The sequence below is a fragment of the Sipha flava genome, unplaced genomic scaffold (genome assembly GCF_003268045.1).
Source record: "Sipha flava isolate LNK unplaced genomic scaffold, YSA_version1 1_pilon_pilon, whole genome shotgun sequence".
Lineage (NCBI taxonomy): Eukaryota > Metazoa > Arthropoda > Insecta > Hemiptera > Aphididae > Sipha > Sipha flava.
This window is the reverse complement of record NW_020272783.1, coordinates 1,354,984-1,382,612: the sequence shown is the minus strand read 5'-3', so window position 1 is coordinate 1,382,612 and position 27,629 is coordinate 1,354,984. Positions and strand designations below refer to the sequence as shown.

General features: G+C 28.9%; 3 protein-coding genes across 14 annotated transcripts in view; 1 reads left to right on the top strand and 2 right to left on the bottom strand.

The window, feature by feature from the left end:
- The window catches only part of LOC112682103 (PDZ and LIM domain protein Zasp), a 28,193-nt gene extending 18,034 nt beyond the window's left edge, over positions 1-10,159 (top strand). For 2 of the 9 annotated variants that reach the window (XM_025552592.1, XM_025552585.1), the window contains exons 9-15: positions 9-50; positions 806-905; positions 6,467-8,477; positions 8,885-9,071; positions 9,194-9,314; positions 9,405-9,520; positions 9,636-10,159. In XM_025552592.1, the coding sequence (XP_025408377.1) occupies positions 9-50; positions 806-905; positions 6,467-8,477; positions 8,885-9,071; positions 9,194-9,314; positions 9,405-9,520; positions 9,636-9,713 (2,655 nt within the window). In that variant the 3' untranslated portion in view covers positions 9,714-10,159. Of the gene's footprint in view, positions 1-8; positions 51-805; positions 906-3,642; positions 3,682-4,542; positions 6,205-6,466; positions 8,478-8,685; positions 8,783-8,884; positions 9,072-9,193; positions 9,315-9,404; positions 9,521-9,635 lie in introns of those variants that run through there. The other 7 variants (XM_025552590.1, XM_025552588.1, XM_025552591.1 and 4 more) reach the window with 7 other exon arrangements.
- Positions 10,160-13,231: 3,072 nt separating this feature from the next.
- Positions 13,232-17,673, bottom strand: LOC112682044 (ribonuclease P protein subunit p29). 4 transcript variants are annotated; one of them, XM_025552500.1, is made up of 6 exons: positions 17,259-17,673; positions 14,334-14,368; positions 14,096-14,244; positions 13,812-14,014; positions 13,557-13,744; positions 13,232-13,500 (listed from the first exon to the last, which is right to left on the bottom strand). In XM_025552500.1, exons 2-6 carry the CDS (start codon positions 14,335-14,337, stop codon positions 13,364-13,366), a joined length of 681 nt encoding a protein of 226 aa, XP_025408285.1. In that variant the 5' UTR covers positions 14,338-14,368; positions 17,259-17,673; the 3' UTR covers positions 13,232-13,363. The 4 variants fall into 4 exon arrangements, with proteins under 4 accessions (XP_025408285.1, XP_025408283.1, XP_025408284.1 ...); XM_025552498.1 differs by lacking the exon at positions 17,259-17,673 and adding an exon at positions 14,930-15,193; XM_025552499.1 differs by lacking the exon at positions 17,259-17,673 and adding an exon at positions 14,739-14,923.
- A 94-nt stretch (positions 17,674-17,767) lies between these two features.
- Positions 17,768-21,779, bottom strand: LOC112682043 (1-acyl-sn-glycerol-3-phosphate acyltransferase delta-like). Its single transcript, XM_025552497.1, has 7 exons — positions 21,408-21,779; positions 20,840-21,009; positions 20,579-20,740; positions 20,279-20,469; positions 20,015-20,156; positions 18,053-18,272; positions 17,768-17,957 (listed from the first exon to the last, which is right to left on the bottom strand). Exons 1-7 carry the CDS (start codon positions 21,577-21,579, stop codon positions 17,869-17,871), a joined length of 1,146 nt encoding a protein of 381 aa, XP_025408282.1. The 5' UTR covers positions 21,580-21,779; the 3' UTR covers positions 17,768-17,868.
- Between the last annotated feature and the right edge of the window lie 5,850 nt (positions 21,780-27,629).

Sequence of the window (27,629 nt, the reverse complement as noted above, 5' to 3'; positions counted from 1 at the left end):
CTATACAGGCTCCAAAAGCTCCTTGTCACGTAAACGCCCCCAAGATGCAGGTAGATTCAATGTAATAAATGGCGAATTTCAAAACTTACATTTGTTATTATTAAATTGAGCGAAAGTTAAAAATTAAAACGTGTTAATGACTATTTTTATTAAAAAATAACAATGATGGTTTTAAATTTTTTAGAATTTAATAATATAACTTATTGTTATTGGAATTTATAGAGCAATAATTTTTATTTGCTTAAATGAATGTTTTTTCGATTGGTTGCTTTATATATAATATGATATCGTCATTAATCATGCATATTATATTTCCAATAAAACAGTTCACTTCAGTGGTTAATGCGTGATAAGAAAAAAAAAAATGTTAATGAAAAATTTAATTCTATTTATTCAATGTTTGTATTAAATATAAAGTGTATTGTGTATTTGTAAGTATTAAAATTTGTTGAACATGAAGAATAGTTGTCTTGTTTAAGTTTAAAGAATGAATATTTAATTTTTTCTAATCACGCCAGTGTAATATGTGTGAGGATTAAAATTGTATTACCAAACATTAGATTCTAGACATATATGTATGTGAAAAGTATCTAAAAGTACTTACATCGGTATATGTTTACGTATCGTTATCATTAACAACATTTTCAAAATGTTTTTTCACACGGTACTTATTTGTGTTATTAATGCTTCACAAATTGAATATAACTAACATTTTCAACAATGTATTGTTTATGTAGATTAAAGTTATAATATCGAGGCAATTATTTACAATGAAGTGATTTATTTTGAGTATAATATTTTTCAGGTTCCGCAAAAAGTATTTTCGAACGCTAAACCAAATGAATCACCAAAACAAACTCCCGCTCCCCCGGCATTCACTGGTGGATATAACCAAGTTCAGAGTGGTATGTTGTTTTAAAATTATATTTTAATTTTAGTTATATAACGTATAATTCAGAAATCCGTTGCTAGACTATCTATTATCTTCAAACAGTAATCTTATCTTGAAAAACATTGACATTTTGTGCTATACTAGACATATCGAAAAATGTATTCCGATAGTCTTAATTTCTTTCAACACCTCAGGGGTCACCAATTAATGTTTTCCGAAGGTTACATTAAATTTTCGACAATTCTAGTGGGCTATCAACGTCAAAAGTATATATTTAACATAGATATTATATTTTGTAATAATTCCAATTGGTTAAAATAAACATTAAAATAGTTGACAAGATATATGCTAAGGCAGCATTTCCCAACCTATGGGCAAGACCCAAAATTGGTCGCAAAATATTTTTGATGGGTCGCTGTTCATAAGCTAATGAAAAGTAAAATACCTTATTAATCAAAATTATATAAAATTGTGTACATCAGTATTCAGTTTTGTAGTATAGTGTTAACATTTTTAAAATTTCTTATAGTGAAGTATATTAGGTGGGTTTTTTTTTATATTTTTGAGGGTCGTTTACCCAACCCAAAGGACATTTATTAGTATAAAAGTTGGGAAACACTATGCTAAGGTATGCTTCACAACTACAATATTTGTTGCTCTCGAAGAAACCCTAATCAAACAGATATAAGAAGAAATTATTTATAATATTAATTATTACAACAGTCAAGCGTTGTAATAATTATGTGTTAAATTATCGGTTTCTTCTTTGCTCATCTAAAGGCCAGTAAAAATTTGATTATTTGGTGACTCCTGTTGTAACAATTTTATTATATTTATATTCTACTGTTATAACCAAGGCTCGGAACTTTAGGCATTTGCATATTTGTCTAGAAAGTGCATATTGAAATTCTGATTCAATACAAATTCGATTCATAGTATGTATATTTCAGATATAAAAATTGTTTTTGCATAATTTTGCATATTTTGTTATTTTTTGTACCAATTCGCATACTTTGAGTTTAAGAACATTTATATGTATATTTTATGGATTTAACAAAAATGTTTTAAAAAATTTATAGTTTAATAATAAAATATTAGATATATGACAACCAAAATTCTAAGTTTTATATCATTTGACAAAATAAAATAATTCATCAACGGCTATTATTTTTTTGCTCCGGTTCCCAATGCACTTAACAATAATATTATTATCTCTATAGTACTGAGAACTCGTAATAGTGACCACCACCGGACCGTATTTATTTTTATACAAATTTATCACTGTATTAATATTTTGTAACGTGACATAAACAAATAGTATAACTATAGGTAATTCGTAAACAAATATGTTTAACCATTAGGTTATCAGCTTATACACGATATTATTTCTGTTAGTCATAATACTACATACATCTGCATGCAAACGACTTCATTGTACAGTGTACACTAGTCAGTAGTCAGTCTATTATTTTTTAAGCAATTATTTTCCAATTTTATACTGCATATTATACCGCATATTTTGATGTTTTTTTAACACATATTTTAATAATATTTAGTGCATAATGTTCCGAGCCTTGATTATGACTTTTTTCATAGTTTAGTAACGGTTCTGCTAGTATGGAAATATCTGTTCAAAAAAATAATTCTAGTTATTAATGGTATAATATTATTTATTTTAAAAAACTTAAAAAATGTTTTTATACTGAATTCACGAGATAATGGGGTTTATTCTTCTTCTTATTTTGGCTTTTACGGGCCATTTAAGTCCATTGCCGCAATGACCGAACTGTCTCCATTTTTCTCTATCTTAAGCTAGTTCTTTTTCGTCGTTTACTCCCAATTTCGATACATCATTTATAATCCTATCTTTCCACCGCTGTCTGGGTCGTCCTCTTGGCCTTTTTGTGTCCGGCTTCCATCTCGTGGCCAATCCTATAGGGCCTTTGGACCACCAAACATGTCCAGTCCATCCCAGTCTACTACTCTTAAGGACTCTAATTATATTTGTTTTACCATATATTTCTTCTACTTCTCGGTTTATTCTTAATTCGAAGTCCCCTAGAGTATTTCTTTTTGGCCCAAAAATCCTTCTAAGAACCTTTCGTTCAAACGTAGCTAGTCTATTTTCATCCGTCTTTGTTGTTACTCATGCGCCACAGGCGTATAGTGTTACCGGTCTTATCAGAATTTAGTATAACGTTATTTTCGTTTTCCACAACAGTAGTTTTGACTTGAGTAGGGGTACTAATCCAAAGTAGCATTTACTTGCCGTTACCAGTCTTAGTCTTATTTCTTTGTGACTGTCAGCATTCTCATTAATATTTACCCCTAAATATTTGAAGTTTGCTAACCTTTTAAAGTTATAATTATTCACTTTCAAATGTCTTAATTCATGATTATGTCTCGTTACTATCATGTACTTTGGTTTTCCCTCATTCACCATTAATTCAAATTTTTCACCATTTTCTATCAGTTTACTCGTAATTCTTTTAAGGTCTTCCTCGCTTTCTGCCATTATTATAACATCGTCTGCGTATCCTGCCACTACCAGTTGCTGGTCATTTTCCATTTTGATTCCCTTTGCTCCATCCAAAGTTTCTCTCATTACTGATTCCAGTGCTATATTAAAAAGGGCTGGTGTTTATTATTTAATATTTCATAAAAATAAAAAAATAAATGAAAAAGAATAAAATTTTATAAAAATTAAAAATTGCATAGCAAATAAATTTTACATACTTCTTTTTCTGTAGGATTCAACTCTCAATTGAAAACAAAATCTCTTTTTACAGGTAACCTTTTATTAATCATAAAAATATTTATTGATGCATATTAAAATAACAGGTGCATAATAAACCATTCCATAATTGAAATTATGTTATTAAAACATGAAATATTATAAAATATAGTATACATCTATAAATATTGTTTTATGATCAAAGTATTAAGTATTAGTAAGCAGGTAATGAGTACTTAGGTCACTAGTATATAATACATTCTTAAACCTATTAATACATTTAAAATTTATACTGTCGATTATGGAATCGGTATTTCTGTAGATAAACTAACTATTATATTCTGACCGAGTCAAATCGAAATGAGAAAAATACATTTTTAGTTAATTTAAATTTAACTTGTGGATATCAGTTTTTAATAAAAGCAAAAACGGTTAATATATTTAAAAATATAAAATTTTAAAAATAGTATATAAATATTACTAACATTAAAAAACTTCGAAAATTAAATCATACTATTTTCACTTTTCAGACATAAAAACATTCAACTCCAAACCTCGTCCTTTTTCGGTCACGATGATTTCTTAGATATCTGTATAATTATCCAAAGCTTCTGTTTTGTTTTAATGATTTTGAAAAGCTTTTTTTTTATTCACCGTTTTTGTTTGAATTAAATAATTTAATATAATGTAAAGTCAGAACATAAAATGTGTAGAGGTTTTTAAATATTAAGGTTTTGGTAACAGGCTTAAATGAATATATAAATGAATACTTACAAGAATGTAATACTATTGTTAAGCTTACATATTATTTAGAAAATAATGCTTATAAATATGTATATTTTATTATAAACACACAAAAAAACCAATTAATCAATCTTTATTTTCATTGGTTTTTTGCCTTAATTTGCTAACTTAGAAGGTTCCAAGTATAAAACTAACACTTTACCAAGATTACCCTTCCTAAAACCAAAACCATCGACCGGTTCTGCCTTTTGTCCCGTAGTACCTAAATCAGTATCTTATAATTCTGGAAAACGTGCATCCATCTGTTCTCAAGAAGTGAACCGCACCATGAACGAATTTAAGCATTCATTAAATGATTCAATTGTAGATCAGTTATTAATAGAAATAACAAAAAAAGGAAGACCCCAATCACCAATTCCAGACGATAAAGGTCAAGATTTCACTTCTGCAGAGGTGCCCCATGAAATCCAATCTTTATTGCCACTGAATAATAATACTAGAGCTATTTCACCGCATCAATTGATAACTTTTCCACCTGAGATACCAACACAATACCACACTTATTTAAAATCACCAACAATCGAGCCAAAAAATCAAACCATTACTGTGACAGAACCCGTTTTTCCAATTAATTTTAAAAGTAATTCTCAAGAAAGAAATATTTTTTCTCAAAGTGCAGATGGATATTCTCAGATAAAAAATTTGAAATATTTACCAACAATTCATGATTCGAGATGGTTGAATGGTCCAATTAGTGCAGCTATGGAAATAGCTCCTGATCGGCCATTTACTCCAATTGTTATGACTGAATCTATTATAAAACCAACACCTTGGATATCATTACCTAGAGAAAATGAAAATAGACCAGAATCGCCATTAATAGCAGCGTTAAAGATAGCTCCTGAAAGAAACTTTTCTCCTCTGCCTACTTTTGTATATGCATCTGAGCTTGAACCAACACCATTTAAAAATGACTTAAAAGATATTAAAAAACCAATGCATTTTATTGATAAATCTGTATTACCTCAAAGTTTAGATTTAAAGCCATCTGAAATAAAATCTTCAACGAGGCCTATAGGAGATAATCCTGTTAAATATATGCATGGATATAATAATAAAATATCTAATATATCATCCAAGAATAATCAACCATCACCTAAGCCAATACCAACTTCGAGTTCACAATCGGCAAAAATTACCAGTTTTTCATTTAAACCTTTATCATCTTTAAGTGAAAAATCAATCATTTCTGGTCCCTACAAACCAGTAGAAAGCAAATCGAATTACAATGAAACTATTATTACTCAAGTGCCTAATTTTGAGAAACAGTGCAAAACTCGTAATGAAGATATACCTACTAATTCAGATCAAAATGTATCGTTTAATCATTTACAAACTAAACAAGACTTAACTAAACCACAACAATCATCAAATTTGGATAACAAATCAACTATAAATAGGCCTTTAGGTCCTGGTATTAAAAATAAAGTGTCTACTTTCACATCAAACACTTCAATTGTTGACACTCCATTTTTAAAACAACCATCTGGTGGTAATAACAATATCGTCGAAAATCTAAGTAACAAATTTAGGTCAGTGGATAGCGGCTCCTATATCAAGAGTAATCATTCAAGTGCTGTAAAATTGAGTAAGGCTGTTCCATTTTTTTCTAGTGCATATTTTCCTTCGACTCTAAATTTTACTCAAATGTACAAACCCGATTCCTGAGAAATCACATCAAAATTCGTAATTAAATAATTCCATATAACAATTCTTTCTGATCGCATTTTAATTTTTATGTTCAATTTCATAGCAATTTTATCCTTTAATACTAATATATTTTCATATAAAGTTTGATGTTTTAAATTTTTTTATTTTATAATATTTAAAATTAAAAATGTCAATAAAAAAATAAAAAAAATTTAAAATTTTAAGTTAATGTATAATATTACTATTTAATTCACCGCTGTTAATTTTAGGCTAGACATTTTCCACTTAAGTTAAGAATAATATATTAAATATATATTTTATTTTTGACAGAATAAAAATTAATTGAAATTTTTTATTTGGTTTTTACCTTAAAATACTAACGATAGATGCGTTTAAAAGTTCTATTAACCCCCAACCAAGATTACCTTTCTTAAAACCAAAACCTTCGACCGGTTCTGCTTTTTGTCCTGTGAAGTTAAGTCCATTGACTACTGACTCCAACATATGTTCCACTGAGTGTGCGAAAAGTATATCTCGTACACTAAATCAATGCAAAGAAACGTTAAGTGCTTCAATTTCCACACAAATGTTGATAGAATCTTCCAAAAAAGAGCGATCTGAGTCTCCAATCCAAAAATATAATCATCCAGAAACCCATACTTCAGAGGTATCTCAAGAAATTCGATCACTTTTACCACCAAATAATCCTATCAGATCCATTTCACCAACACATTTAGTGATATTTCCACCAGAAATGCCACCAGAATTTAAAGCTTATTGTAGATCAAAGACTTCTACACCACAACCACTACACAAAATCAACGCCGAAACTGAATCACCGTGTTTAATTTCTTCTGCCGTTAATCAAGTAGAAAGTACAATTTCAAAAACAACAGTGGAATGCTTAGAAATTGTTGAACCAAATTGTGTTCAAAATATCAATGAATATGAAGTTTCAAAATCCGAAAAATCCGATATAAATGTCGGACAAGATCAACTTATACCTCAATCTACAGTTGAATACTTGAAAGAGGTTACACAAAATTATAATCCAAAGTTCCATGAAAATGAAGATTCAAAATTTGAAAATATTGATATAATACAAAATCAACAGACTTCTCATATTGATAATGCTGAACCTATAATTAGATCGAAATTAGTGACTCCTGTAGTTGAAAACAAAAGAGCAGAATCGCCACTGGTAGCTGCATTAACAATAGCTCCTGATAGAAGTTATTCTCCTCTCCCTTCTTTTGTGGACGCTTCTGAATTCGTATCAAAACCAACAGAACTCGTTAAAGAACAAAAATCAATGACCATGGCAGATGCATTAACAGTAGCTCCAGATCGTAGTTATAAATTACCTGAATCTAAAATACCAGCAAGACCTATAGGAAACAATCCTGTTAGATATATGCATGGATATAATAAAAAAGAGCCGGCTGTACCTTTACTTATGACTCGGTCTTTAATATACTCACCTATATCAGCAGTTGATTCGGAAGAAGAACAAATAGCAATGTTGGGGTTAAAATCATTTCCTCCGGTTTCTGATGAGCTGAAATTATCAACAGCAGCAGGAGATTTTGATCGGAATGAACCTGACTTTGAATACATCGAAGAATTAAATTTTGATGTACCAAAAATCGAAGAATTTGAAGAACCAGCGAACGAAGAAACAGTTACAGAACAACCATCAAAATGTTTACCTAGATATCCATTCACTGCTTCTGGTCTTCACGAGCCATCAGATATACCAAGATATCAACAAAGTATACCAGAAAATCCTCATCAGGCTACAATCCCCAGTGAAAAATTCCCTGAGAAAAAGATTGGTCCGGGAATTCAAGATAAAGTATCAACATTTACTTCCAAAGGATCTATTAAAAATGAAACATTTTTAAAACAAGAACGTAATATAAATACAAAAGTGGTTACCTTGGGATTTGAACCATCTTCTTTAGGAGGATGTACATCTAAATTTGAAAATACTGATCCCAATATCATAATATCGAGTAATTTTGAAGCCGCTTCACCTAATAACACATCCAACGCTAAATCTTCTATAACTTCTCCTATGCCTATCTCTTCTCCACCACCATTTCCTAAAATGTTGGTAACTAATGTTAATACTGTAGAACCGGTCGGCCCTATGCCTAAAACATCATTACCTGCTTCATTGTTATCTAAAAAATTAACATGTTTTACAAAAAAGCAACAACCTAAATATATTCCAACACCTATACCCCAACCCGATATAGGTGGTCAGCCAACGGGAAGAACCGGTGCTTCGGCAGGTCTTACTGCCCCCAAAAGGGGTCGCGGAGTGTTGAATCCACAAAATTTGACCCCGGGTGCAAGAGTGCCGTTATGTGGACAATGCAATTTATACATAAGGTAAATAATAGTGCTGTGTGATTCAGGGTGTTCGTGTGTGTATTAGTTAATCTACTTTTATAATCTCGTGGCTCAGGTGTGATATCATTAGTTATAACTTATAAGTGATGGACAAGGCAACAATTTTTTTTTTCTAACAATGTTTCGGTTTTTATAACTCACTGACAATTTTGTTTATTTGCTTCTCACGATTTTAATAACCACTCAGGATATGAGAAGCTCACAATTAAAGAAGACGAAGACAACAATGAAGAAACTAACCTTAAAAATCCCGAGTGTAATTGTTGTCGAACCCAAATTACAAGGTTTGTTTGCTTCTCGCTTTTGTGTTTTGTTTTTAATTCCTGTGCTAGTTATTTAATTTTTTATTTTATGATTTAACTTAATATTTTATTATTTACTCGTAGAGGCCCGTTTATTACTGCTCTCGGTAAAATTTGGTGTCCAGAACATTTTGTGTGCACAAACGAAAAATGCAAGCGTCCATTACAAGATATTGGATTTGTTGAAGAAGACAATGGTCTATACTGCGAATACTGTTTCGAACAATACTTAGCACCGGTATGCTCCAAGTGCTCCAAGAAAATTAAAGCGGTAATTCAATCAATAATATTATTTCACTCATGTTCTAATAATTGTTTCGGATTCATACTATAAACCAATTATTCGACAATCATTCAAAAGTACATACTTATTACGATATTAATTTTATTTAGGATTGTTTGAATGCTATTGGCAAACAGTTCCACCCCGAATGTTTCAATTGTACATATTGCGGCAAGCTTTTTGGCAATAGCCCATTCTTTTTGGAAGATAGTCTTCCATACTGTGAAAATGGTAAGTTTTTGTTTTTTTTCAAATATATGGAAATACACATCATTACCATGTGTATTTATAATGATATTTGATTAAAATTATGTATTATAGATTGGAATGAGCTTTTCACAACCAAGTGTATAGCTTGTGGTTTTCCAATTGAGGCTGGTGACCGTTGGGTCGAAGCTTTAAATAACAATTATCATAGTCCGTGCTTTAATTGTTCGGTATGTTAAACTATTCGTTTTCTCCTCCACATTTCCTTTGATGTCGTTATACTTTTGATATTATCGAAAATACTGTTTGATGTGATTTATTTAATTTTTAATATTATTTTTACAGAAATGTAAGGTGAATTTGGAAGGACAGAGCTTCTTTGCAAAAGGAGGAAGGCCATATTGCAAAAGTCATGCTCGTTAATATCACATGTATCAACTAATCATAATGTGTATAATTATTGATAACTTACCATAAAAAAAAAAAAAATTATTGACTTGTACCTACTACTATTTTGAACCTTTTATTTATTTTCTAGTTTAGTCTTAGCTTAAATAATTCAACAGTGATTATCAAAATCGACGCTTATTTTAATCGAATTAATCAAAATTGTACCGAAAATTCGTCAAGGTGTAAACTCAATTATTATTTTATTAGTTGTAACCAACACACTTGTAGAGTATACCATATAGAGTAAGTATAGATAAATATTAAACACACGTATCGAATAATTAATAGGTAAATGCGTACGACTTTTTTTCGTTCTCTTTGAATTAACATATCTATAAAGAAACATATTTATGATTTTAATACTAACAATGTTTTAATTACATTTTATTTCGTCAAAATAAACAAAATTTACCATCGAATTGTATTACGTTGTATAAATATAATATTACACAATTATTATATTTATTATTATATTATATTATTATATTTAATTAAATTCCGTAATTTTGAAATTTCAATAATTCCTCAGTGGATTTTATTTTTGGGTCATGAAGTATTCTATTACCCTACTACCCTATTCCATTGTTTAGATTGTCACGTTTGCGTTATCATTACCTATCAACCTTCAATATTAATTATGTCGATTATTTTATTCATAATTTTGCTCTTACCTTTGTATAATACTCCTATTTTATATATATTTAAATACTCATATATAATTATACTATGTTACCCATTTTCAATATATTATATAGTATGTATATCCATTTAATTGTGTTGTCGTTACAATTGATTTGTCCTCACTCTCCATATTATTTTGGTCCTCGAGATAAAAAGTACTATTGAGCTATGGTGGTATCGCAGACCACAGTAATATTATGTTAAATGCTTATAGCCTAGCGCCAACAAGTTTTCGTGCGTCTGCGATATAATACGTACCTATAGCTAATACGTGTATGTGTGTGTGTGTGTATGTGTCGAACGCCAAACGAGGCACTGTGAAAACATGATTTACATATAGAATAAAATTATACGCGAATAATGATCTGACATAATCACACGGTGTGGAAAATAATAAAAACATCGCTATCACAAAACGAGTGCTGTATTTAAAAACCTGTACATGGTACGATAATTATATCAGAAGTGTTGATAGAAAACACACGGCGCCGGCTTGAACGTGTTTAAATAGCATAATAATTTGTATACAATATTATAATATTCAAACTGCGCAAGATTTCGTTAGCTGATACGAAGAATTTCGAGTTGATATAATTATAAGGCTTATAAGTACACAGCGACAATTAATTTCCTTTTCCTTCTTGTTATTAAAAGAAAAAAAACTATTTAGATCATACGAATTCATTCACAGGCATAAGGTTTGTTCACTAGTTTCAAGTAAAAAAACACTTGTGTGGCATGTATATTATATAAATCGCCCAAAAATAATTTTCCCGAGAACTGACCTTGTAATTTGATCAATAATTAATGATGACGCGAAAAATCCTACAAATGTTTTGTCTGTAAAATGTTTTTAGGATATCAACTTCAAGGAATAGAAATAAAGTAATATCATATCGATATTCATTAAAAACAGAATTAACCGAAAAAATACTTAATATATTTAATGAAAGTAATATTTTTTTAGTCCAATTTTTTTTCACAGATTTCTTCAAACCATAATCTGTTTCTGGAATAGAGATGAACTAATTCATGTATTATTCCCTAACTCAACTTTTACATCGAGTTGTTATTGAGTTAACTGATTTGCAATAAATTTGATAACTAGATTCAAGTTATTACTACAGTCCAACAAAAATATATATTATAAGAATAACGCCGTACAACAATCGCACGAGCAACAACGCAACTGACGTGTATTTTTATAGGAATTCGGATATTGGTACCATTAGACATAAATCATAAAAAGTTTATATATTATTTTTGAAAATTACTTGCAAGAAACTTACATATTTTATGATAAATAATAAACAATTGGAAAATGTGTAACTATAATTTTTGTAATCATTTAATGTTAGATAAGGTTTTGATTTTGCCAATAATAATTACATACCTATAAAATTATAAAATAGAGACATATAATATATATATGAATATGTGTATATATACATATTCACAGACTTGATTACGGTAGCCAAATCCATTGATCTTGAGACTAACCAAGACAAAACCAAATATATGGCCATGGATAGGACAATAAGAAACACACTAACTCTAGTAGTCAACAAATATACCTTTCAAACTATAATGGGCTTTAAATATCTTGGAACTAATAATAAAAACAATATACATAATGAGGTAAAACTAAGAATACTAGTAGCTAATAAAGAATACTTTGGCCTTGAAAAATTGTCAATAAAACAGAAAATTGGTTATTTTATCAAAATTAAATGTTTGCAAAACAACATTTAACATTATATCAGTTTTTTATTAAAATTAAATTTATAGCAGTAGAATTACTGAAAAAATCAATGACTTATGTTAAATTCCATGAATACCTATCTAATTTTTTATTTTAAATAAATGCAGCATATAATTTTAAAGATGGATTTACTGTGTTAACAAAAACAATTCTTCACAAAAGAACTAAACTTGAATATGTACAGTAAATGTGTTTCACATAATAATTTTCAATTATTATTGAGACCAATACTTTTTAAATACTGTTAATCATTGGTTTAACCAACCTTTTTATATGTCTGTATCGTTTACTTCAGTGTTTCCCAAATTTTTTTTCTGTCACACCCCTTAGATAATAAAAATTATCGTGGACCCCTTAGTACAAATAAAAATTAAAAAATATTAATAAATAATAATAATTTGTATATTTTAAATTTTCGTTCATGGACCCCCTCCTGTGTGCGTGCAGACCCTTAAGGATCCGCGGACCACAGTTTGGGAAACGCTGGTTTACTTATTTAGACCAATTTCACTTGACCACAAAACTTCTGCTTTTTATTATTAAAACTGTTATAAAAATTGTTATGTGTGATAATATTGAATTATTATCATTCAGAATAAATTTGGTGAGAGTGATTTTAATACTTTAATAATTAATAATAATTTTTTGTAACGTACAAAGTATAATTAATATTTTAAGTGTTATTATAATATGATTTTGAATACTTATGGTTATGCAGTATGATAGTATGTATAATTACAAAACGTTTCATGCACAACAGTATATAATAAGGCTATTCTAGCGTGATTAGATTACTCATTAGTTAGTCTTGCATAATGCATAAATAATTTTAATTTATTTCTACATAAAATGCAAAATCTCAAATGTGTTAATTATTAAGCAATGGTGCCCATAAACAGTTTGATTAGCAAGTAATTTTTCAATGCATTTGTATTTTATATAATTTAATTATTAACTATAAGATATTAATAATATAACTATGAATACTGTTATACAAATAATATATATGATTATTTCTAAGGATTTTTATCAATAAATTTTTAACATATTCAACTCAATAGATATAATGTGTATAAAGTGGTCATTGCAATGTATGGATAACTTTGGCAGTATACATATTAAGATATAAAATTTAAAATAATTTAAAAAAATAGTAAGGATACACTTTTTAGTCAAATTATTACAGTTCTAAAATCAAATTTTCTTTTAGTTTCTTTTTTGATCGGTCTTTCGATCTGATTATAAAATGTTTGCCATAAAGTTGAATGAAATATCCTTCTAGGTTTAATTCAAATATACACTGTTCCTTTGGAATAGCTGAAAAAACATAGTTATAAAATACAGATATCATTATAATATGTCTTATAACTAACTTTTTAATTTGTTATCAACTCCTATAATTTGGAAAGTATTTTTTGTTTCAAGAATTATAACACCAGCTACCATGATGTATGAACAGCACTTGGAACTGATCACTTTAATATGAGCACCATGAAAATCACACTTGTACAACGATGTCAATAATGCTTCCCAATGTTTACATCCTGGAGTACCATCCCACCTTTAAAATTATGGTTAAAATGATTAATAAGATATCTCAAGTAACCAACGCACTAGTTTTATTTTACCCTCTTTTACGGAGATCATCAAAATTTATAATTTTTTTTATATATGATACCCAGAGTTCATTTAATTTCATAGCATCCAAGTAAGATAAAACATTTTTTGGAGGACGACTTAATCCTAGAATTCGTTTCAATTGATTATTTTGTTTACAGTTATCTACAGATTTTGATTTTTTTTTATGTGTATAATTGCCAAGCCAATAAATCTGTAAAGTGTAATTGGATTAAGATTCACAATATTTTTGAGTTCTGATACATACTTTGAATTTTTCTTAAAATTCACTTACTCTTTTTAGTCCGGAATCTATTTCTTTATTTGTCACCTTCAATGGCAACAACTGTCGTGCTAATTCAGTCACAGTCAATGGACTTTCTACTTTTGCGACAGCAGATGATTCAAAAGTCGCTTGTGATAGTGGAGCATATAAAATGTTAGCTAAAAATGTACAGAATATTGAATGACATTAGAGAACATGAATGAAAATAATAATGAAAATAAATCATTACAATTTTAAATGTACTTACACATTATCAATTGATCCGACGAATAAGTAGAATACCTAAAATAATTGAAAAAATAACATGTATATGAAATATTTTACATTGATAAATTATTGAAAGAATAATTCAATGAAAAGTCTTCATCATAGTATTTTTTTAACTTGTTCTATGCAAATGTATTTATAACTCATTTTTAGCGTAAGTTTGACAAATAAGTAATTTTAGTAGCAATATTTTATTATTTTATTATTCCACTTCTTATGTGTAATTAATAAAACAGTTTTGATAATTATAAATTGTAAGGAACATTGGCACACATATAAACTGACTTAAGTTTATTTGACTTTATGATAAATAAATACTCATATACTTAAAAATCAAAGCTCATTCGAGAGCTTGTGTACGCATATTATTAGCTGTATTATTTACCTAATAGTTAAGCAAGAACGATGCCACGACACAAACCTACTGTAATAATATCGAAAGTACGGGTGACGAGCATATGACAAAACTGAAAATCGTTAATGGGCAAGCATTCCTCGCTTTTACGAGAGCAAGCGACGTTCTTCGCCGCTCACCGGAAACGTACACCGACAATGCATTACAAACTGTAAACTTACAAGTCCAATTCAATCCAATCTGCGGTCCATTATAAAACTTCACGTTATCATTAATCGTACAATACAGTATAACTATTGTTGTCGTGCTACGGATCGAGAGATAAGAATGCAACGGGGCCGCATGAGACCGACACCGAGACAAAGGACTGCGGTCGCGAGAGAGGAGAATCCGTCGTGGGCGACGACATTACGATTTCGAAAACGCTGCCGGCGGCGTGATAACGTGCGCCAGTGATAAGCACGTGCATTTCACTGCGCTTTGGTAGCGGGCGAGCTCACGGGTCACCGGTCGGGTAAGGAACCGTACGCAGCCGGATGGGCCGCTGAAGGTCTCTTACCCGATCGACCAAGGTGGACTCGCCTGCAACCATGACCTGCCCCAACGCGCCGGCCGGTGCGCAGGCCGAGCCAAGGGGACCCCCGTACGCGCGCCGCGACCGACATTTTGGGCACTCGCTGTTCGCGCGGTGTGCATTTTGAGTCAAACCGTTCCGGACGCATCACTTGCCTGGATTCGTACCAGGGTCCCAGGACATGCAGACTCGCAACGATTCGCGCGATCGCCGTTGGGCCGACCGCGTTGTGGCTGCCGATCGGTCGGTACGGTTTGCCCGTCGCCGTCGCCACCGCTGCTCGCCCGATCGCCGTCCAATCGCAACGCTGTCCATGCCGTAATAGTGAGAGTTCAGGCCATTTTTTTTTTTTTTAAAAATCCTTTCGGTTGTACTCCTGCCGGTTAGGCTCGTCTGTGCGTCTCGGATCCCGCGGGGTCTTGCGGACATCACGCCCTTCGTCGGGTAAAGCCCAGCGCGTGTGTAGTGTGGTGGGAAGGGGCTATACCCCGCAAGAATATTATCTTGTCGGCAGTATACCACTATTGTCCCGAGGGATCCGAGTTCCACCGAACACTGGTACACACCGCTGCGTTTAACGGTAAAATCCGCGTCAACCGTCGGAGCATTCCGGTTTTCGTACTCCGCCGACGGATTGTGCATTATTTTCGATCGTTCAGCAGTCTCGCCGAACGTCCGAACGTTTTGGAATGTTTTAAAATTTTGTTTTTCCCAACGTTTCACATTTCTTAGTACCCGTGGTCCACTATTATTTCGCGATTCCGGACCGCCGTACACGATAACACGTCCGATCGATTTGCCGTGTCGATATAAATTCGTTTAATGTTATTGTTATTGTTTTGCGTTCTGTACGACCATCACACGTTATTCCCATGCAGAAAACAAAGTAGTTTTCAACCGAGTACATAAATCAAGCGAATATATGAAACCAGCTGTAACGACGATACCATATTGGGTTGTTCAGTGCAATTTTTTATATACCATCAAACACTCAATTCAAACGTACAAGTGAAATAGTAGAATGCAATGCTCGACAGTTAAACTGTCGAAAATTAAGAAGGAGGACTCTATTTACTTTAAAAAAAAGAGCGTCCCCAAAACTTGTTAAGCGTTATAATTATAACATAATAATAGTAGGGGGACGCTAAAATTTCTGAAAATTAGTTGGGGTACTCCGTCCCCTTGCGTTCCCCCTCAAATAAAGTAACGGTAGAATGTATTCGTATATTGTACAGAAGTCAATTTGAAACTTGTAACTCTCACATCCCATTGTTAAATAATGTAGCGTTGATATTATAATGTATATACAGGGGTGTGCCTAGACATTTATTTCGAGGAGGATTGAATATTTTTACTATCACGTATTTCAAAAGTATTTATTTCACCAAATAACAATCTTGTTAAAAATTTATTTTAAAATACTAAATCAATGGATTGTATAAATACCCTGCCAAATGTTTATGATATTAAACTTAATTATATTAAAATAGGTACTAAACAATACTTTTTTCCTATATTTGTTATAACAATGTTATATTTGTTTGAACACCCCCTCCCCCTTTAATCACGCCTTTGTGTATGTATATGTATATATAGTATACAACTATATTCTACAGTATATATACAGTATGTATCATAAATATACGTATGTAATGCAATTAATATTATTATAATAAGAATAATAAAAAGTTTAAACTTTTATGTAACTAATCTATTCCGTTAGCTCTTAAATCATTTATTAGACGTGCGTTGAAGTCTGGCTAGGAAAATTGTTTTTCATTTTCAGTTTTATGACTTATTGTCAATATACTACAAGTACTGAGTTAGATTAAGGTTGTGTACATTCCTTAAAGGTAGAGTGAGTTAGTAAAATTATTCATCATGACTGCTATTATTATTTATTTTGAGACAAAATATTAATAATTATAGTGCGGTATGATTTTCCAATACAGGAATATTTATAACTTTTAACTCACTTGAGTTGATGTTATTTGAGTGTTGGGCATACTCCGGTGTTATGTATCTTTTTAAACAATTACATATGCCAACGGATAGATGACGGGTCTTAAATATACAGCTTATTAGCATTTTGAACCGTGATACTATTGCGATAATTGCGATTGCGTTAATTACGTATGTCTGGAAAAATATATCGCGGTCTGGTCTGAAGTTTAATATCAACACAAAATTATTTTAAAATTTTATAAAAAAGTATGACCGTCTTTAAATTATGTTGATTAATTTACCAAGAAAAAATTACGCGTAGATACACAATTATATTGACGTGCGTTATTACATTAGGTTGCTTACAATCAGAAAACCTACTGGCTACTGTGAAGGTTATTATTTCCTATGAACGAAAATGTTCTACTATCTACTCCCCTACTATACGATGTATAATTATAGCTAATAAATAAAAATTGAATTGTAATTATTAATTTATCTTTTTAATTGTTTTACGTTAATTAAAATATATTCACAAGAATAAATGATAAACAGTAGTATCTATATTATCTTTGAGAAACACATATTTCGATGTATAATAACACACAAATAATATTGCGTTTACAGAAATAAAAAAACTATTTATTTTATTTTTTGTTTATCGGTACCATAACTTGAAGACGTCTTATTTATTTCAGAGATGCTCACTAATTTGGATAAAGCCACATGAACTGGAAAAAAAAAATATTTTTACATTACTTAATTGAAAATTAAAAACTATTTTTACGATGTATTTATGTATTATATGTATGCATATTAGACTTACGTAAACCAATCGGTATTGTCATTAATATAATATGAAGCAAATTTCCCGAAATAAATATTTTGAATACATAATAGAAAAATGGTACTAAAATGATTAATGACCAAAATATCATATTAATAATACAACCGTATCTATATGGTGGCACAAATTTATCGTATGGCGATACGCCACTCTCCTTAAACCAATCTCCTGTGTTCATAAAGCTAACCATCATTTTATCTTATTTAAAAACATTTAAAATGCAATAATTATTTAAATACAACTGTATCCTATAAGTAAACATATTATTGAATATATATATAAAATATAATATATATAAAATATAATATATATAAAATATAATATATATGTAATATAATATATATAATATATTATTGAATATATTTATTTTTCATATACGAGTTTAATAACTCAAATATGAAAAATAATGTTTTCAGTAATAACATTTTATCATTTGGCTATCGCAATAATAAACTGTACTGAATACTGATTAAATTTATGGATATAATTTCAAAACTTATCAATTATGCAAATCAAAATTATTGAATAGATTTGAAGTTATATTAAACCATAAATGTTAAGAATTGATCTAGAAATGATTTTAAGATGTGATTAAGAAATCGCAAGTTATTATTATTTTCTTAGTCATCAATTCGTTCATTAAACATGGTCATATATATGTAATAAACCAATCAATTTGTTTTCTGAACGAGTTCTCAAGTAAAAAAAAAAGCAGATGAATGCTATAGATTTCGTTTACTTTGTGAGTTGTAAAAGTTTTATTTCTACTGGTTTTTAGAATGATAATAATTTTTATTTTTATTTTATATTAAATGTATAGTATAAACTTTTATAATATTATTTTTATGAATCTAAAAAAATACATACATATATAATTATAAGTTATAATTATACTAAAAACCTTTTACAAACTTAATATTATTTTCATACTTATTATTTAATTTTAATATTTTTGAATTATTTCAATTAATATCTAAATTAAGTTAATTACAAAAAAAAAGTACATTAAGTACTGATATAACTGATATATATCACTTATGTATATATTAACAATTTACAACAGATCTTAATAAACATTAATAATAATGAAAAAACAGAAAAATCTTATATAAGAAAACTTTTTATTGAACTTTAATTAGAGTAGAAAAATATACATTTTTTTTATTGGATATATTTTTGAGCACTCAAATATCAAATTTACGGTAATTTATGTATAGTTTGTTATTTATTAATTTTTCGTACAAGTAACATATAATAAATATAATTTAAAAATTTATTCTTTTTAATGTTCAATAACAGTATGATAACTAAAAATAATTAGTGCAGCTGAAAGTGTAACTATAAAATTATACAGACAATAAATGTATACAGTAGATTCAAAATATTATAATAAATATAAATTATTATTTAACTTTATTAAAATCAAAACAAATAACACAATATAATGGACAGGTTAATCAAAATACCTATTGAATCTCAGTAAAAGAGTATCTCAAAATTTTGATCAGCTTTTGGATTTCTTTTCATATACAATAATATTTAATAATATCAATCTCATTTAGTAATATCATCGATTAAGGAATAATTGTATTCTATAATCAATGATAATATGTACCTATTTATGCAATATAGATTTACAGCCACTTTTCATGACAATGGTAATGTAATTCATAGGTGTCATAGCTATTTTTACTCAATAATAAAAAAATAATATGTTAATTTCAAGTTAATCTGTAAGGAAATGAGTTAAGTTAATAAGTTAAATTAACTTAACTTTTAACTTATTAACTCGTTATTTCTCAGGCTTGTTAATAACAATATTAATATGCGTCTTAATTGAAATTAAACACCAATAATTTATATAAATAGGTTAATTTGTGATTCATGAAATTCTAGAAATGATTTTAAAGAAATTCAGTAAATAATTCATTAAGTCATTACTTTTTTCTCGTATATGTTGTACATCCATTTATCACACTCTTTGTCGTTCACTGGAATCTGTTCGATAGGTATTCTTTCCATGTATATGTGTGCTTCTAATCGTCGACCATTCAACAACGCTTTTAACGACGGCTTTTCATCCCTGGGTAATAAAATGTATCTCTATTAAATCTTTACCAGTACTATGTGAACTTACGTCATTAATTAGTATGAATATAATAATTTGCAAATGTTATAACATATAATATGAAAATGTAAATGTACCCTTTAAACACAATCTGAACATTATAGACGGCCGGTAAATTTTGTCTGAAGTGTGGCAGTCCAATAGTAAAACCTTTAGTCCTCGGCAGCAAGTGTTCTTTTAATTCTGGTAATCCTTTAGTCTGAGCAAATTTTATGCTTGCCTCGTGTTTCTCTTTCGTAAATCGAGTACCTTCTGCATACAGTAGCATCTGTACGAACATTTTAAAATATAGTTTTTACGTTAATTTTTCATTCGAATAAAACCAGAATTATATAGTTAATTTATCAAAAAATGAATATAAATGTATATAAACGTACCGAAACTGGGCTTGTATACTCGAATAATAGTTTGAGTTTATTTTCAATAGTATACTTGTCTTTTGCCAAGTCCCTCTGAAGGAATAAAAATTCAGAGAACCACCAACACCAACCCATTACGGGCATGTACTTCAGGCTTTCTTTTGAGAAAGCTTTACAATTCTTAAATAAAAAAAATATTTTTAAATTTGTATCAAATTCATGTATTTATAATATTAATTTGAAAATTAACAATGATTATAATCAAGTAAAACTACTTACTCCAAGAGTTCCAATTCGATCGGTAATAGCCCAAGCAGTTAGCCAGTCAATTTCGTATTTGTGGTTAATAATCAATATCGCATGTTCTTTTCCAAAATATTTGTAATCCTCTTTATCTACGTAATAGTAATATTGCACTCCAGCCCACCAGTCAGACAGAAACACACATTCTAAAGATTTATTTACATTAATTATAATTGATTACATTGAGTGCAGACTCGAAAAACCAATTGGAATTGTATTAATAAAATATTGTTCAAATAATTTTATATAACATATTAATTTTAAATAGAATTAGATGACTGTTAAATATTACTTTCTATGAAACTTTTCACAAAAATAAGTGTAAAAATTCAATTCATTTATTAGTCAAACAAATGTTTGGACTTAAGACTGATGGACAGAACATAATACGAACATAATCGTAGGATTTATGATTTTAAAGTCCTTACTAAGATGAAAAGATTAGAAAATAACACGTAATGAACATACACACACAAACACATTTATATATTTATAATATAATTATTATTAAATTTATGAATAAAAGTTAATGTGTAAATTATACCTGAGTAAATTATATATGAAAAGAAATAGTTGATTTTCCTGAAAAGTTCCTTATTATGTGGCCACAATAAAACGAAAAATAATAATTGGAATAAATTAGTAATTAGCCCACTCACGAAGAACACCAGTGTAAATAATATGTGAAATATAGGATACAACTTTTCGAATGCCATATTCGTTGGTCTATTATTTTTTTAGAATGATAATAAGTAGTACATACGAAAAAAAAAACTAAGAAGATAAATTAACATCTAGCATACTAAAAATTAAAGTGTTTGTGTTAATAGTATATTCGAAATTCGATTGAATGTCGGTAAACCAAAAAGGACGTCTACTGTATTCTACTACTGTGCGGGTATTAGAGGATTTATTAAATCTATAGATTTACCTAAATTAATCTTAAAAAATACAAGGTCATACGAGGTCATTTATTTAATTTTATGATGATTGATGATTATTATAAATCATATGCACTTTGTACTCTGTTAAATATATTTCGACTTTGTTTACTCGCAGTCACTTTTTACATTTTAATCAAATTAGTTTTTAGATAATCTACGTGAACTAGGTTTTGTATAAACTATTTCAAAATGCATTAATTGATATACAGATAAAAATTTCAACGAGTTAATTTTGAATTAAATATGAATGTAAATAAAACTAAAATGTAACAAAATATATTTAAAAAAAATAAAAAAATTTTTTTAAAGGTTAGCGCTAGGTATGCGCTCTGCTCTTTTTTAATAAAATGGATTGGTTATTTATTTTAACATAGAAATAATAATCTTGTGGATAATTTTAATTAAATATTTAACTGCTATCAATTTATTAATGATATTTTTAATATTTTTGTCTTAAAAAACCAGCTTATAATTAAAATTATTTATTCAAAATTGTAATTTTCAAATTTTACTATTATTTTCTTTACATCATTTATATTTATAATAAAAACTGACATCATATTATATAAATTTTATATTTTTCAAATTTGAAAAAAAAATTTGAAATAATTTAAACATAGGTACATCCACAATCCTACATATTAAGTAGGTATATGATGTTGTACTATTAATATTGTTTGAAAACAGGAAACGTTACTTAAAATAAACCTCATGTAATATTCTCATGTAATCCATATATAGTACTATTTTATCAATAAACATTCCATTGTGTGGTATATATTTGATTTGATGATAATATAAGTATATATACTTTTAAAATACAATAATTTAATATATTGTATAATATTGAAATAATATTAACTAGGTATATGAAGTTATTTATTTGGAAAGAATGACTATTTTTTTTTATCAACATATATTTTACCAAGTTACTTTGAAGATGCATATATAAACACAATGAATTCTTGTTGTACATAGGTACCTATCGACTATTGAGACCACAGGAAAAGTGATCAAGAAATTGAAAAATTCAAGACATTGACGTTAACATCAATGTATACTTAATAAAAAGTCTATGTAAATAATATACTGACATATTTACATATTATATCATCATTGAAACTATGAACATCTAAGAATATTCAGTCACAAATACTGTTTGAATTACAATATTTCAAAAGTAATTAGTATAATTTTGGTGGATTAAAAATGTCATTAACATGAATAACGGATTAACGGATTCTTAAATATTTAACATTTTTTTATGTGGTGCATTGCGTAATTTATTAAATCTGAACAATCCGTCAAAATCTAGTAGGTATATAATATATGTATGCAGGGCCGTCCCGAAGGGAGGTCTTGGGGGGGGGGGTATCTCACATCCCAAACAAAAACACCAGTCGGCAGTCGGATTTGTTTCATTATAGCCTAGAAGGACCTAATTTTACTTACGGAAAACAAATATTACTTATTTCATAACACTGTATACAAGAAAAAAATTTATATAACTACTTCTTAAACAATATAAAATATTATTATATATATATAATTAAATTGTCAATTTTAAGAACGTGCGACACTGACACATGTATACATGTTAAAAAGTAAAAATATGACTACATATAGTTAATTATACTACATACAATGAGTAAAGAAATTGTAGTCAGCATTTTTCATATTATTCCCCCCCCCCCCCTTGATTTTCATCTTGGGGACGGCCTTGTATGTATGATAATATTCTACCCAGTATTATAAAACTTAAATAGTGTGATATAATGACATATAAAAATTTCCTTTACTTTCAAATTTGGAAAAATAAACACAAACACTATGTGTATCTATAACAACGCATATTCAAAGTTTATTAAATAATATTAACTAGTCAATCAAATAACATTTGCCATTCATTCGTAAGAAAGTTATATCAAACTACAGTTCATAGTTTCTTATTTCTAATCGACTTTAAATATCATATTTCATTCTAAGAACAACCAAAAGACGTTGACGTACAATCAAGACATCATAACATTGTACAAGAACGTATCGAGTTGTACTAGAGTAAGTTTTTGATTTAGACCAAATGAAACACAAATCGTTTTAAAAACGCTAAATTATAATAGCAAATATGTATGGAATTTCAGAAGAATCGATAATTACATAAAGTAATAAGTTATTTATTACTAATAACCAATAGAAGAAAATGCCCAAGCAAGATTCTAGAAAATCCATCACTGCAACAAATGCATCAAAAGAGAAAAACAATATTATAGATGGCAAATCACCGGGATTTAACAAACATAAACAGATGTCGGGCAAAAAACGTACAAAGTACACGAAATTATTCGATATGGCTAACGTAACGGATAAGCCCAATACTCGAATTCGTACTCCATTAGTACGAAATAATCCAGAAACTGTGCGAATAAATTCACAGGTAAAATCTGTTACCACGACAGATTTTGCCCTTAGTGTTGATGTGTTGTCAAAAAAAATTGCAGAAAAGCCGACGGTAGAGCCAATCGCCTCTGTCAATAAAAAAAATAGTAAAATTCTTATTTTGTCAAATTTCAATCCAAATCGTGTTTTAATCTTAGTAAAATTACAATTAATATTTTTTTAATAATAGAAGAATCAATCAATGCACTAGGAAAGTCATTTGAAAAGACATCAAGGACTGAGAAACCGAAAAAGATAATTTTGACGTGCGATAACTATGACAGAGAAATGTTTAAAATAAGTTCAGCTATAGTAAACAAATTTTTGAAAAGAGCTCGGGCTGAAAAAAATGCAGTCAAAGAAATTACTAACAAGAATATAGCTGATAAATCGACGGTGTTAGGTCAAATCTCCTCCGTCGATATAAAAAAAAGTAAGATTTTTTCATACCGGGAAATTGCATCAATTATCAAAATTTTAAATGTAAATAAATTAAAAATAATTTTTTTTATTTCTGAAGAGTCAGTTATATGTCAAGGGTCAGACATAACTTGCGCAAATTTTGATAAATCAAACCTGGAGGAAAAAGATGAGAAGAATTCTAAAGAACTCCAGAGCGAAAATTACAAAGTTGATTAACCATAATGAAAGAACACATAGCATAACTATTAAGCTGGATAAAAATATGTTAAATGCATCTATGTATAATAAATTATTTGATTAGTTTTTCATAAATCATTATTTAGTTATATTTCATTTGATTGCATTACATTTGGTTAAGTGAAAATTACACTAAAAAACTTTAAAATAACAAATATCAACATTGGTATGCGATCAGATAATTTTAGTTTGACAAAAAGTTTTGAAAATTGAAGTTCTTCATACAGTAGTCACCTTTTATTGGACTCACGATTTATTGACTAGTTTACACGTATACTGATATACATAATAATATTCGTTTATTGGATTTGCTTCACCGATTATTAACAAAAATAGAACTAACATGCTATTTGACGCTATAGCAAAAGATTACTGAATTATGTATAACGAATTAAGCTATCGTTGGTGTTGAAAGTTATTACCAATGTAATTTGTGTTATGTTCACCTTGTGCTGCGCGTTTAAAATTCCCCTCGTGTTTATTTTTTTATTTTCATCATTTTGTTAGAATATTTTTTTTCTTAACATCGATATTTGTTGTCAGTTTAGAAGTTCGGTGTTAAGAATGAATATCGACCGTGATGTGAGTGCAGGAGAAAAATTAAAAATTCTTAAAAATTATGAAGAGCTTCTTCAAATAAACCAGTGATAAGCAAGCATGCAAGTTAAACGTGCCTGAAAGTTTACTGTGCAGAAAAGTTGACTGAAACGTATCATTGGCAAATTGAAGTTCAGATCATAAAAGGAAAAGGGATGGTAAAGAAGCAGAGGTTGAAGAGGATTTGAAACAATGATTCACAAAAATAAGAGAAAATTATGCCCAACTCACAGGACCACAGTTACGGCAAAAAATGGTGGATATCACGAAAAAAATGGGCATTAACGACTTTGTAGCAGCAAAAGGTTGGTTTCATCGATAGAAAAAACGTGAAAACATTTCGTTCGCTAAAACACATGAGGAATATGGAGAAGTAGTCCACGAATTTGCACATTCTAGATTTATTCAGAGTGGTTCATCAACATAAATTTATATTTAGGCATAATTATTAATATTGCACCGGAGTTACGTCACTGTTGATAGCATCGAAGACAACGACGAACCAGATGAGAAATCACTATCAACAAAAAAAATGTTAGAAGCACTTCAGGTTCTGCGCAGAGGGATTCAGCAAAAAAGTGTTTCTGAAGTATTTTAGGAGCATAAAGCCTACGAGGATATGATTTTAAAAATAACTGAAAATAGAAAAACTAAATCGGCTTTACATAGTTTTCTGTCAAAAATGAATTAAGTACGATAAATATACAGTACATTATTTTCTATTTACATAATCGTATTATGTACATAAAAATTATAAATACATATATTTAATTATCTCCATGCTTATATTTATTTATTTATAATTATTTCATATTCATATTTACATACCAAGAAGTGGCTAAAATATCAATAAATATTTAAAATTTATTTCAATTTTTGTATTATTTTTTTCAGATCTTTAGCCTTATTGACTCATTCGATCAATTAACTCAAATTGTCTAGTCTTAAATAAAGTCTAATAAACGGTGACCATTATATATATATATATATTAGTGATTAATGAAAAATAATTTAACTATTTATTGTCCATATTATTCTAATGATTACTAAATTTTTTTCATTTTCGATACCTTTTCTTCTTTAAATTTCTAAATTTAAAGTTTAATCTTTAAATAACATATATAAGTTTAGCAATATTAATTATATTTATAATTCTATTTGTAAATGTACACATTTTTTTTCACAGTAATTAAATTGGCTGCAGATAAGGGCACTTTTTTAACAAATATGTCGGTCAAGTCGCTTGTTTTCAAAAAATTAATTTTACAGTATCAGATTAAACGTTAATAGTCATATCTACATTATTCCAATAGTAATCGCATTATATTATAACCTTTTCGTGTTGTACATCTTGCTTAGAATTATTTGTACTTATTTAATTTTTTATAACGCACAATTATGAGTATAGTAATCTGATCGAGCAGTGGCTTGGTGAACTTGATAGTTATATTTTAAACCAGGCTCGTGGCTAGGTATTTTAAAAGGGGGTGTTATTTAAAATAAATCAACAAAATTATATACAACAAAATAATAACTTAACGTATACTATATTGTACAAGCATACAAATAATTTAGTATATTATACATGAATATCTATTCATATGTATTCAAGATCGGCGCGAGGGGGTGGGAAATAGGAGCAGTTGCCCAGGGCCTCGCGCCTTAAATTATAATTAAGGCCCCACAGTTCTGATTTAACTGAACTTAAAATATTTTAATAATATAAATTATAAGACCTAACATTTATTTTGCCCAGGGCCTCGCAAACTCTATCACCATCACTGTGTGTATTATATTAATGTATGAGCAAATGATTAAATATTTTATTTAAATTTCAAATGGACATTTTGTCTCTTATATATATATATATATATTTTAAATTGTGTATGAAACGATACAAAATCACAGCTTTAGTTTATTAGATAAAACAGTGTAATGTGAAGTCGGGTCTTAGCATTACATTACTGTTATAACAGTGTTATCGTAATATGTATATATTTCGTTATGATAAATATGTGTTCATCACGGTTCATGATGAATTTTTACCTTTATGTGATTTAAGTATAACATGGTCAAGAGAGGTCTTACTACACCTGTAAGCAGTGGCGTATTTTCAATTTTTTTTTTTT

Excerpts from the sequence above, each read along its gene's own strand:
- LOC112682044 (XM_025552500.1), bottom strand. Across the intron at positions 14,015-14,095 it reads TAGATTCCGGACTAAAAAGA|ATTTATTGGCTTGGCAATTA; the intron begins GTAAGTGAATTT and ends TACACTTTACAG. Across the intron at positions 13,501-13,556 it reads AGTTGATAACAAATTAAAAA|CTATTCCAAAGGAACAGTGT; the intron begins GTTAGTTATAAG and ends ATGTTTTTTCAG.
- LOC112682043 (XM_025552497.1), bottom strand. The coding sequence starts at position 21,579 with ATGGCATTCGAAAAGTTGTATCCTATATTTCACATATTATTTACACTG. Across the intron at positions 20,741-20,839 it reads ATCGAATTGGAACTCTTGGA|AATTGTAAAGCTTTCTCAAA; the intron begins GTAAGTAGTTTT and ends TTTTTATTTAAG. Across the intron at positions 18,273-20,014 it reads ACAACATATACGAGAAAAAA|GATAAAATGATGGTTAGCTT; the intron begins GTAATGACTTAA and ends GTTTTTAAATAA.